The 12,056-nt window shown below is 58.5% G+C and overlaps 1 protein-coding gene across 3 annotated transcripts; it reads left to right on the top strand.

Moving 5' to 3' along the window:
• Nucleotides 1-762: 762 nt before the first annotated feature.
• On the top strand, nucleotides 763-11,483 carry FGFR4 (fibroblast growth factor receptor 4). 3 transcript variants are annotated; one of them, XM_043465804.1, is made up of 18 exons: nucleotides 763-893; nucleotides 3,431-3,573; nucleotides 4,233-4,493; nucleotides 4,583-4,663; nucleotides 4,777-4,943; nucleotides 5,458-5,581; nucleotides 6,105-6,295; nucleotides 6,422-6,560; nucleotides 7,176-7,300; nucleotides 7,410-7,555; nucleotides 7,641-7,762; nucleotides 8,964-9,074; nucleotides 9,163-9,353; nucleotides 9,683-9,805; nucleotides 9,888-9,958; nucleotides 10,169-10,306; nucleotides 10,557-10,662; nucleotides 10,764-11,483. In XM_043465804.1, exons 2-18 carry the CDS (start codon nucleotides 3,483-3,485, stop codon nucleotides 10,908-10,910), a joined length of 2,334 nt encoding a protein of 777 aa, XP_043321739.1. In that variant the 5' UTR covers nucleotides 763-893; nucleotides 3,431-3,482; the 3' UTR covers nucleotides 10,911-11,483. The 3 variants fall into 3 exon arrangements, with proteins under 3 accessions (XP_043321739.1, XP_043321737.1, XP_043321738.1); XM_043465802.1 differs by having other exon boundaries at nucleotides 7,107-7,300; XM_043465803.1 differs by lacking the exon at nucleotides 763-893 and adding an exon at nucleotides 1,240-1,369 and having other exon boundaries at nucleotides 7,107-7,300.
• Nucleotides 11,484-12,056: the final 573 nt, after the last annotated feature.

Below are 12,056 nucleotides of genomic sequence, written 5' to 3'. Positions count from 1 at the left end.
CACAGTCAGATTTATATTTTATTTTATTTTAGCTGTTACAAGTAGAGCTGCTGTGTATAACTGTGTGATAGGTTTTGTCTGGACACTTTTTCAAAGCTGTTTCCTAAGTGCTAGATGTGTAGTGTTCAGGTCACAGGTGAGCCTGGTTTAGCTATGGGGAAATCCAGCTAAGTTTCTCTGGCATGTGGGATCTTCCTGGGTAAGGGATCGAACTTGAGTGTCTTGCATTGTCAGGCAGATTCTTTACCACCGAGCCACCAGAAAAGCCCCCAGATTTATATTTTAAACATCACTCTGAAGGTTGTGCAGAGAAGGATGAGGGTTAGGGCAGAGAGGGTCGATTGTATGATGATTGTGCAGAAGACAGAGGAGCCAGGCTAAGCCAAGTTCTGGGGAGGTGGCAGGTCTGAACTGCTGAGTCTTGTTCCCTGAGGTGTGAGGAGCAAGGGACGGAGCTATGGTCAAGAACTTGGAAGCCTGGCCCAGGTGGGGCAAAAGCGGCGGACTCTGAAGGGGTGTGCCAGCCAGCATTGGGCCGACCCCTTAGGCTACCAGGCGCAGCTGAGCTGGAGGAATAGTTTCCAGGTACGTGAGACGCTGTACCCCCAGCTGTCAGGAGCGGGTCCAGGCGGGGCGGGGCTCGAGATGGGCGGGGCGCTGGGCCGTTCCCCGCCAAGCCGCTGTTAATAGAGTTGGTCCAGGAGGGGCGGAGCCCGAAGTAGGTGAAACCCGAGGTGGGCGGGGCGCTGGGCTACTCGTGGCCACGCCGCTGTCTCGGGTGCATTCCTGGCTCTGCGGCTGGGGGCTGAGCAACTCCCGAGCAGTCTTCTGTCTCCGCTGGGCGCGGGGGTCGGGGCTGGTGGGAGCTGAGAGCCGGGCCGCGGAGGACCCAGGTAAGCTGGGACCTTGTGCCAGTGGCGGGACCACGGAGGTTCGAGGTGAGGCGGGACCCGGTGCAGGCCCGTGCTGCGCTCCCAGCCGCCAGGGGGCGAGCGGCAGCGGGGCTCCGGGAGCTGACCCCTCCCAGCACTAGGGACCTGGGCGTCCGCTCGGCGTGGGGGTGAAGGGCAAGGTAAATCAGTAACCCATAGCGCACACAGGGCCTTTTGTCCCGCTCCGTCCAAAGAGCACCCTGGCCGCGGAGCTGGTTATTCATTGCCCACCCGGGCGGGGGCGGGCGGACTGTCCCTGCAGCTCCTTTCGAGACCCGCCGACTGGCCCTGCTCCCCAGGGTGGCCCGATAGGGGCGGAGGAAGGGCGCGCTGGTCCCTCGGCTGCAGAACGGTCTGCTCGCCTCGAATAGAGATGAGGAAGCTGAGGCTCCGAGAGGTGCAGTCACTTGCCCAGGCTCTCCCAGCGCTTGAGTGCGGTAGGCTACCTGATGTCAGAGTCAGACCCTTCAACCCCAGGTGCAGGGCAGTCTGTGTGACCCAACTAAGGTTCTGAGGTCAGGGTAGCCCCGGAGTGGGAATAAAATCCCTGGGCCTCCCACTCTATTCCCAACCCAGAGAGCTACGTCTTTGAAGAGCAGAGCAGAGTGAGGGGATTTCACAGAGGAGGGCAATGGAAACCAAAGGTGGGCGCAGACAGAGCACAGATTGTGGCACCTGAGCCAGGTAGAGAAGTGGGGTCGCAAAGGTATGGGCAAGAGAGAAGACATGCCCAGTTCTGAAAGCCAACGACTTCTCAGTGCCGAAGAAGCAGACTGTGTGGCCAATGAGAATGACGGGGGCAAGGAGAGAGGCCTTGGGCGCTGGATTAACAGTGTGGACTGGATGCTGCTGCACGCAGGCAGCCATTATGGGCTTGTAAGCTGGTGGGTGTTGAGCAGGGGGGACATGACAGGCTCATACATTTCTAAAACCTACTGGAGAATCAAGGGAGATGTTTGCAAAGGCCCAAGCTAGAGATGCCTGTCGCATGCTCTGGGTTCAGGCAGAGAAGGTGAGATGGACTGGAGAGGGGCTGGACAAGTGATGCCCCAGCTGTGGGGGCAGCCCAGAGAAGAAACCGTTTGAAGGGGGAGATGATGGCTTTGGCTGGGACAAGCTAAGCGCCCCCTGCCTCAGAACTCAGGACAGGGGGAGCAGGGGCTGAGGAGAAGGGGTGCGGTGAGATACCTGAGTGAGGTGGATGCAGAGACATCAATGACACCGTTACTCAGCCCCAGGTGATAGCAAGCAGACCCCTGGAACTATCCTTGTCACCCTCTTCCCCTGCCAGCTGAGGCTCGGGTTTGAGTGTTCCCTTTGGTGGATGGAGACATCATTGATGGTGTTTGGAGGAGAGTACCTAGATGGGGTGGGAGTGTACATCACACCTGCCAGGAACAGCACCAGAATTGGAGGTGACTGGCTGAGGGCGGACACAGGATGACAGTCATGGAGAGGTGAAAGGGAAGAACACACTGCAGCGTTCTGTGCGCCCGGCCCTACATGTGTTCTCTTTTATCCTCAAAGCAGTCCTGGAAGGACAGCAGCCCAGAGAGGGACAGTGACTTGCATCTGGTAAGAGTCAGGATTTGAAGTTGGCTCTGTCAGACACTAGAGTCTACCTGCTTTACAAAAGCTTTCACCTCTGATGGACTTGCAGGGGCACAAAAAACAGAAGTATCCCCAGAATGCAATTCTGGCTCAGAACTTTTCCTGGCCATGGGATGTATGGCCTTGTTAGCAGTCAGCACCCTGCCACTGTAGGGCTTCTTAGGTGGTTCAGATGGTAAAGAATTCACCCACAATGTGGGAGACCTGGGTTTGATCCCTGGGGTCAGGAAGATCCCCTGGAGAAGGGAATGGCAACCCACTCCAGTATTCTTGCCTGGAGAATCCCCGTGAACTGAGGAGCCTGGCGGGCTACAGTCCATAGGGTTGCAAAGAGTCAAACATGACTGAACGACTAAACATATACCCGCCCTGCCACTATAGGTCTCCGAAGCTAGTCATGGAAATGTAAGCAATGCTCTAAGGAGTGGGGGTCAGATCAGATAACATCCAAATGCTGAAGTTTGGCCTTGTATTATATTTCAGGTTTTTTTTTTTGGCTCTTCAGTAATACATTTATTCAGCAAAAAATAAATTATGTGTGCTGAGAGGGAGAAGATGTGTCTCCATTCTCTGTTTCCCTCCAAGCAAAGAATTCCAAAACTGCCCTTTCTGTGAACTTGTGCCAAGGAAGGTCTCAGCAGGACCCAACAAGGGCAGGAAGCCCAGCCCCCTCCCAGCACCCCAGCCCCCCCAACCAACCTACCATGGGGAAGCCTTGAGCTCTGGTTAACAGCAGAGCTGGTTCCAGTCTTTGCTCTGACGCTGCCTGACGGGCTTGGACAAGTCAGCCAGCCATTTCTTATCTCAGTTTCCTCATCTGCAAAATAGGAGCAGAGCGGCAGCAAAGGTGCGGGTCTAGTAGGATTTCTTCACCCTTTCTGTTTCAGGAAGGCAGTCATAGGAGGCCCAGCCTGGGTCCCCGAGAGCAGCAGGAAGGAGATGCAGCTGCTGTTGGTCCTACTGGGGGTCCTGCTGGGGGCACCTGGGGCTCCAGCTTTGTCGTTTGAGGCCTCTGAGGAAACGGAGCTGGGTATGGCCTCTGAGAAGGGAGAGGGTGGCCAGGGAGGGAAGAGCGGGCCTCAGGAGGGGGCTGCTGGCTGAGCGCGGCTGGAGAGGATCCTGGCCCAGGCCCCGAGGAGGTGGCAGCCGGGCAGGACTCGGCCATGGAGACTTGGTGTCTGGCTCCCAGCAAGCGTCCACCTATCTGTGTGTCCCCAAGAGAGGACTGGCCTTGCAGGGTGCAGGGCCCCGAGCTGGGCCGCAGAGCTGGTGGTGAGCCCTTGGCTGTGTGCGTGTGTGTATGTGTGCGTGTGTGTTCTGTGCACTGGGCGTGTGGGACTTGGGGGGCCTCACCAGCATGTGTGGTGTATGCACTGTGAGTGTGATGTGCCCCAGAGGTGTGGTGGGTGCCCTGTGCGTGGCACGTATAGCATGTGCCTTGTGTGTGTGTGTGTGTTCCTTAGACAGTGGCATGTCCAGTCCAGCATGTATGCTATGTACCGTGTGTGTGTGCTATGCACCAGAGGGGTGGCATTTGCCCTGCACATAGCGTCTGTAGCATGTGGTTGTGTGTCTGTGAAGGGGCAGCAGGTGTTTAGCATGTGTTGAGTGTGCTCGTGTCATGTGTGTAGCATGTTCTCTGTAGGCAGGGGGCTGCAGGGCTCACGGACCTCTGCCCTTGACCCACAGAGCCCTGCCTGGCCCCCAGCCCGGAGCAGCAAGAGCAGGAGCTGACGGTGGCCCTTGGGCAGCCTCTGCGGTTATGCTGTGGGCGGGCTGAGCGCAGTGGCCACTGGTACAAGGAGGGCAGTCGCCTGACACCTGCTGGCCGGGTACGAGGCTGGAGAGGCCGCTTGGAGATTGCCAGCTTCCTACCCGAGGATGCTGGCCAGTACCTCTGCCTGGCACGAGGTTCCTTGCTTCTGCACAACGTCACCTTGGTTGTTGATGGTAAGGGGGTCCAGCGGAGACTAAGGGATGCCTGGGGAGAGAGACTCTCTGTCTTGGGCCTCAAACGCCTCCTTCTGTCCTGGACATAGACTCCATGACCTCCAGCAATGGCGATGAGGACCCCAAGATCCACAGGGGCCCCTTGAATGGGCACGTTTACCCCCAGCAAGGTCAGTGTGAGTCCTCAAAGACCCTGCCTCCCTGCTGGCCACTGAGAACAGATCAGTGTGTGAACAAGAGGTCTTCTAGTGGACACTGAATTCTCCTATCTCCTCCTCTTCAGCACCCTACTGGACGCACCCCCAGCGCATGGAGAAGAAACTGCATGCGGTGCCTGCCGGGAACACCGTCAAGTTCCGCTGTCCAGCTGCAGGCAACCCCATGCCCACCATCCGTTGGCTCAAGGATGGACAGGACTTCCACGGGGAGCATCGCATTGGAGGCATTCGGGTGAGTCTCCAGGTTCCCTCATCGGTGCCCTCAAGTCAAACCCACAGCTCTTTTTCTAATGAGGAAGGCAGCCGAGGGCCCCAGAAGGGCCACTAGACCGTGGACATGGGCAACTCTGGGTCAAGTTCCCACTCTGCTACTCCCTGGCAAGTGACTTAACCCGCCGATCTTAGCAACTCCATGAGTAAAGTGGGAAGGATCACTGACCAGCAGGTATCAGTGTGTTAGTGGCTCATTTTCATGATGAGACCACAACAGGGTCAGTTCCAAGCTGTAGTCTCAGAAGAAGCTGAGACTCAGAAAGGGCAAAAACTGGCTCAAGGGGGCCCAGCTTGGAAGAAGTAGAGCTAAAACTCAAAAGACTCAAACCCACAGTTTGGATACTTTTGGGCACCTTCTCCTTTGTCCCAGGGTCCCTACCCTTGGCATTGGTCTCCCCGGGGCTTAGAGAGCTTGAGAAAACCCCTGTGGGCATGGTTCAGAGGCCTCTCATGGACACTTGCCTGCTCCCCAGCTGCGCCACCAGCACTGGAGCCTGGTGATGGAAAGCGTGGTGCCCTCTGACCGTGGCACGTACACCTGCCTCGTGGAGAATTCTTTGGGCAGCATCCGCTACAGCTACCTGCTGGATGTGCTGGGTGAGTGGGCGGGCAGGCGGGTGAGGTGGCGTGGGGGTGGGAGCCCTGTCCCTGCCTTCGGGTGGGACCCAGTCTGACAAGCCAGACGGACTTAGTCTTAGGCGACTCACTCAAGCTACTCAAAGTGACCAGGTAGGTCCGAGGGAAGCGCAGGGAGTAACGTGGGCTTGGAGAAGCAGGGCCCAGTTGAGGTGGGGAAATGGGAAAGACCTCCAGGCAGAGGACACAGGCGGAGCCAAGGCCCTAGGCGTGAAGATTACAATGCTTCTGTGGGGAGGTATATGCCTGGGTTGTGGGATTTAAGCAGACAGCCAAGCCTGGAGGGTTTTTGAGTGCTTGGCTGAGAAGTTCTCCTTGTCCCCAAAGGCAATGGGGAGCCACGGAAGGTTTGCATGGTGTAAGGAGGGGATGAACAAGGTCTGAGCTGAGTATCAGGAAGGTTCCTCCCTTGAGATGGGGGTAGGCGGGAGGCAGGTAGGTGCCACGGATCAGGGCTGACAGCCTGGCCCGGCCTCACCCCCAGAGCGGTCCCCGCACCGGCCCATCCTGCAGGCAGGGCTCCCGGCCAACACCACGGCTGTGGTGGGCAGTGACGTGGAGCTGCTCTGCAAGGTGTACAGTGACGCCCAGCCCCACATCCAGTGGCTGAAGCACATCGTCATCAACGGCAGCAGCTTCGGTGCCGACGGCTTCCCCTATGTGCAAGTCTTAAAGGTCTAGTCCCTGCTGGCACCTGATTCCACCATCCTCCCACAGGGGTGGGGAGTCCCCACCTCGCTTCCTGGCCACAGCGGGACCCCAGGCCCTGCTGTGACCCCTGAGTGTGTCCCCCATCCCCAGACAGCGGACATCAATAGCTCAGAGGTGGAGGTCTTGTACCTTCGGAATGTGTCTGCTGAGGATGCAGGCGAGTACACCTGCCTGGCGGGCAACTCCATCGGCCTTTCCTACCAGTCGGCCTGGCTCACGGTGCTGCCAGGTGAGCTCCTGCTGTGGTCCAGCCGTGGGCTGTGACCTGCTGGGTAGAGAGAGTCTTCCTTGGTCTGTGAGATATGGATTTGGGATGTGGCGTGTAGATTTGGGATTCTGCATAGAGTAATCCTGCTATGCATGTCCACATATGACTGTGCGACCCTCTGGGACATGCGTATTCAGTGCTGTGCTGTGCTTAATCACACAGTCGTGTCCGACTCTTTGTGACCCCATGGACTGTAGCCCACCAGGCTCCTCTGCCCATGGGGATTCTCCAGGCTAGAATACTGGAGTGGGTTGCCATGCCCTCCTCCAGGTGATCTTCCCAACCCAGGGATCGAAGCCAGGTCTCCCACATTGCAAGTAGATTCTATATTGTCTAAGCCACCAGGGAAGTTCGTGGATACGCCAAATGGGGCATCAGTGCAGTTTTACTGGTGTGTGTGTCTCTCTGTGTGAGGAGCTACAAGGGCCTCGGTGAGAGGGGGTGGGGCCAGCCATCTGACCGCTAACTGACCAATCAGTTTCTGTCCGTGTGTCCATCTGCGGGCAGAGGAGGACCTAACGTGGACAGCGACAGCACCCGAAGGCAGGTACACGGACATCATCCTGTATTCGTCAGGCTCTCTGGCTTTGATCGTGTTCCTGCTGCTGGTCGGGCTATATCGCAGGCAGACGCTCCTCACCCGCCACCACCGACAGCCCGCCACTGTGCAGAAGTTGTCTCGCTTCCCTCTGGCCCGACAGGTATCCACCATGCTGTCCCCCGCCTCCGTGTTCCTATGGCAAAGGCTCAGGGCCTGTGTTCCTGCCCCAGCTCAGCTTCAGCAGACCGACCAAGTCTCTCACTTTGCAGTTCTCGCTGGAGTCAGGCTCCTCAGCCAAGTCAAGCTTGTCCCTGGTGCGGGGTGTCCGTCTCTCCTCCAGCGGCCCCCCCTTGCTCGCTGGCCTCGTGAGTCTCGACCTGCCTCTTGACCCGCTGTGGGAGTTCCCCCGGGACAGGTATGCCATGCCGAGTGAGGGTGGGGATCAGACCCTGTGCGGGAGTGATGCCCGGTGGCTGAGGCCTTGTCTCTCTCATCTCCAGGCTGGTGCTGGGGAAGCCCCTGGGCGAGGGCTGCTTTGGGCAGGTGGTGTGTGCAGAGGCCTTCGGCATGGACCCCACCCGGCCGGACCAAGCCAGCACGGTGGCCGTCAAGATGCTTAAGGGTGAGTGTGGAGGCTTATGGGAGACCCTATGACCGTGGGAGTAACAGACAGGACTCAGGGAGCTAGTGGGTGAGGACCAGGAAAGGCTGTCAATCCCCCTGCCGCCGCCTTGGGCCCAGTGCCCAAATGTGCCACCGACCCTGGCAAGTCATTTCTCAGCTTCGATTTCCTCACAGGTCACATGGGATAGATAATAGTCCCCGCCTCCCAGCCTGAGGTTGGTGGAAAATGACTCCTAAAGCCTTCACTACTGGGATGATGATGACCACAAGAGTTTAGGGTGATGGATCTGCTATCCTGTGTCAGCTTTGACCTCAAATAACCTTGTTAGCCTTGAAGGCCTCCACCTCATCCCCCATGATTCCCCCCAGATTGCACCCTCAGTCTCCCCCAGGCCCTTCCCAGATCTCCCCCTGTGTCCACCACTCTCTCAGAGAACAGCCCATGCAGCAGCCCCAGGGGGCTCAGGACACCCGGGCAGGACCCACCATCGAGGCCTCTCGCTGCTATTCCCCGGCCCCCTCTACAAAAGCGGCCCAAACTGCTGTTCTACTCCCGCCAGCCCCTCCTTTCTGCACAGCTGGGGCCACCTGGCACTTTCTGGGAGGCAGGGATTGAGAAATGTGCATTGTGAGGTCTGGCGGGGAGGGTATGTCATTGGCCCAGGGCCACAGGTCAGCCCCAGGGGCTCAGCCCTTGGTCCTTAGCCTTCTCAAGAGAAACTAGAGCAGCTTCTTCCTGGCCTCCCCTGGCTGCGCCTACCAGCAGCTCCCTGAACTCCCAGGCCAGATGGACACCAGGCCCTGGTCAGACAGACCCCGGGGCGCCAGCCCACTTCCCGCCTCCAGGAGCTCTCACCCCATTCAGGGACTAATGCCAAGTCCTCTAGACGGAGCTTCCTTCCTGTTCAGAGCTCTTTCCCCTCCCTCCTTTTTCCTGGTTGCACTCACTGGCAGGCCTAGCACTTTTATATCCTGATCTTGTTGCATCCTTGCAACCGCTATGAGAGGAGGGCATGATCCATCGTCCCATTTCATACAAGATGATCCTGAGGTTCAGAGAAGTTAAGGGACTGTTTCAAGGCCACACAGCCTAGCAGGGATTCAGGCCCAGACCTTCTTGGCACGGAATCTAGGGCTCCGTGTCCTGTCCCCAACTCAAAGCCTCCCTTATGTAATCACCCTGGCTGTCATCCTCACAGACAACGCCTCCGACAAGGACTTGGCAGACCTGGTCTCTGAGATGGAGGTGATGAAGCTGATTGGCCGACACAAGAACATTATCAACCTGCTGGGTGTCTGCACCCAGGAAGGTGGGAGCGGGGCGGGGTGAGGGGCGGGGACGGTAGGGGCACGGAGCCACAGCCTTGTCAGCTTCCCTGTCACCCCTCTCGTCTGCAGGGCCCTTGTACGTGATTGTGGAGTGTGCTGCCAAGGGCAACCTGCGGGAGTTCCTACGGGCCCGCCGCCCCCCAGGCCCCGACCTCAGCCCTGACGGGCCTCGGAGCAGCGAGGGGCCGCTGTCCTTCCCTGCCCTGGTCTCGTGCGCCTACCAGGTGGCCCGGGGCATGCAGTACCTGGAATCCCGGAAGGTAATGACCCATCCCCGCACTTTCATGCCCTGTGTTAAATGCCCCTCACTTCTCCCTCTCTCCTCTTTTTCCTTACTCTAAGTGCCCCTGAGTCCTTCTGTACTGCCTCATCCATATGCAGTTAACACTGCATGTTCCCATTCCTTCCTACCCCACAGGCAGGAAGAGGCGGTGCAAGAGACAAGGTGTGGGCCCTGAAGTTAGTTGGCTTACGTTTCCCCTCTCTCAACTTCCCCATCTGTAAAATGGGTGAATGATCCCCACCCATCAGGTTGCTGTGAGGTTCCCAGTCGTGTGTCCTCAATCTAAGACCCCTGCCCTGCCCCCAGTGCATCCACCGGGACCTGGCTGCCCGCAATGTGCTGGTGACCGAGGACAACGTGATGAAGATTGCCGACTTCGGGCTGGCCCGTGGCATCCACCACATTGACTACTACAAGAAAACTAGCAATGTAAGAAAGGCAGGGCAGAGCTGGTTGGGGCCAGGCGCTGGGACCCCTGGCCCTTGGCAGCAGTGTGCCCTCTTCCCTCCAGGGCCGCCTGCCTGTCAAGTGGATGGCACCAGAGGCCTTGTTTGACAGAGTCTACACACACCAGAGTGATGTGTGAGTCCTGGAAGCTGGGGCCTGGGATATATCTGTAGGCAACCTTTGTCCTTCCAAAGCCCTTGCCCTGGGTCTGAGCAGGACCAGACTCTAAAAGAAGGCCTTATTCCCACCCCCATGGTGGATCATAGTTGTGGGGTCCCCCATCCTAGCCGCAGGGTTAGGAAGTGAAGCCGTACCTTGCTGAGCCTGGGTTCTGCCTCCATCCAGGTGGTCGTTTGGAATCCTGCTGTGGGAGATCTTCACCCTCGGGGGCTCCCCATACCCTGGCATCCCCGTGGAGGAGCTGTTCTCACTGCTACGAGAGGGGCATCGGATGGACCGGCCCCCTCACTGCCCCCCAGAGCTGTGAGGCCTCACCCCACTCCCCCTCACTTTCCAGTCCTCATTCTCTGTCCTAACCCTGACCTCACGGTCCGCTCATACAGAGTGGTCAGCTCTCACTCGTGGTCACCACCTCCTCGGCCCAGCAGGGGAGGCCTGGCAGGGTACTCTTTCACTGAGTGGTCTCACCTCGCATCAAACCCTCCTACCCCTTTGCCACACCCCCTCAGCCAGGCCCCAGTTTCCTTCTGACCCTCCCTTGCCTCTCCCCCAGGTACGGGCTAATGCGCGAGTGCTGGCACGCAGCACCCTCTCAGAGGCCCACTTTCAAGCAACTGGTGGAGGCTCTGGACAAGGTCCTGCTGGCTGTCTCTGAGGAGGTACTGTGCCCCTATGGTCCCAAGACCGCTCCCCCCATGCCCACCGCCCTCTGGGCCTCATCCCACTTGACCACCAGGACTGACCGGACTGTTCCCCACAGTACCTCGACCTCCGCCTAACCTTTGGACCCTACTCCCCTGCCGGCGGGGACGCCAGCAGCACCTGCTCCTCTAGCGACTCTGTCTTCAGCCACGACCCCCTACCACTGAGGCCCAGCTCCTTCTCCTTCCCCGGGGTGCAGACGTGAGCAGGAGCACAAGGCTGTATGGGCAAGGTCGGCTGCCAGCCTTGGGCCTCCTGGCTCAACTGCAACCAGGTGGTGCTCGACCTTGACAGCCCCAGACCCTGATCTAAGGGTCCTATCCCAGATCTCAGGTTCTGTTTGGGGGAGGTCTGGTCCTTGGTCCTGGGGACCCTAGTTTTGAGACTTCCTTCTCTGGCCTCTGGGTCTCAAGCCAGAGTTCAACCCCAGTCTCAAGGCCCTGTTCTTTGGAGTCGTGGCCCCAGGGTTCTAATGACTTGTTAAGGTTCTGCTTGGACTTCTGGGCCTTGGCACTCCGTCCTTGTTCTGGGGCTTTGGTTGGACCTGGCTGCAGGGCTGTCTTAAACCTCCCCGCTTCCCCATACCAAGAGAGGTCTTAGACCTCTAAACCCCACTTCCCCAGGCCTTCCCTGCCTCCCTCTGCTGCTTGTCCCAACATCTTGATGGAAGGAGCCCTTGTGCCCACCCCATCCCCACATTGCCCCGTGCTGGCTGAGAGGCTGGGAGCCTGCCAAAACACAGAAGCAAATGACATTTTATAAATTATTTTTTTGAAATAAACTTCTGTGTGCCTGTCTGGTGTCTTCCCCAGAGTGGATGGAGGGGGAACAGGGTGGAGAGATCCCCGAGCTGGGAGTTTTGCTGGGGATGACACAGACGGAGGGCTCCACGCCAGGCCTTGGGTTGATGTCCACCTCCAGCTGCCTCAGGGTGGACCCAGGAGCCTTTTGCCCCTCTGTCTTGGTTTGTCTGTCTCAGCAGCCTCGTCGGATATATGATAGTGTGAACGAGTGCTAACTGGCAGGTGAGTCCACACGGCACCATCCACTTGGCGGGACTCCTGTACTCTCTGCACATGCGTTATGTGCATATGTGCCCTGGGACTGTCCCCATGGGAGCTGGCAGCACCCCACCCCCATCTGCTCAGCATTAACCAAGCTGACCGTTAACACAGCGTGAAAGCCTGAAACTCAGCTTCGAGGCTGCTGCCCGCTCCCACGCTCTGCCGTTCAGGGTGGGGGCTGTGCCCACCCCGCCCCACCCTGGCCAGTCTCCCAGGCAGCAGCTGGTTGCCGCCTGGCTGGGCTGCAGCTGTCTCTGCCTGCCTGGTCCTCCCCTGGGGAGGCCGTC

Source organism: Cervus canadensis, chromosome 4 (assembly GCF_019320065.1).
Source record: "Cervus canadensis isolate Bull #8, Minnesota chromosome 4, ASM1932006v1, whole genome shotgun sequence".
In the NCBI taxonomy this organism is placed as follows: domain Eukaryota; kingdom Metazoa; phylum Chordata; class Mammalia; order Artiodactyla; family Cervidae; genus Cervus; species Cervus canadensis.
This window is presented reverse-complemented; position numbering and strand designations above follow the sequence as displayed.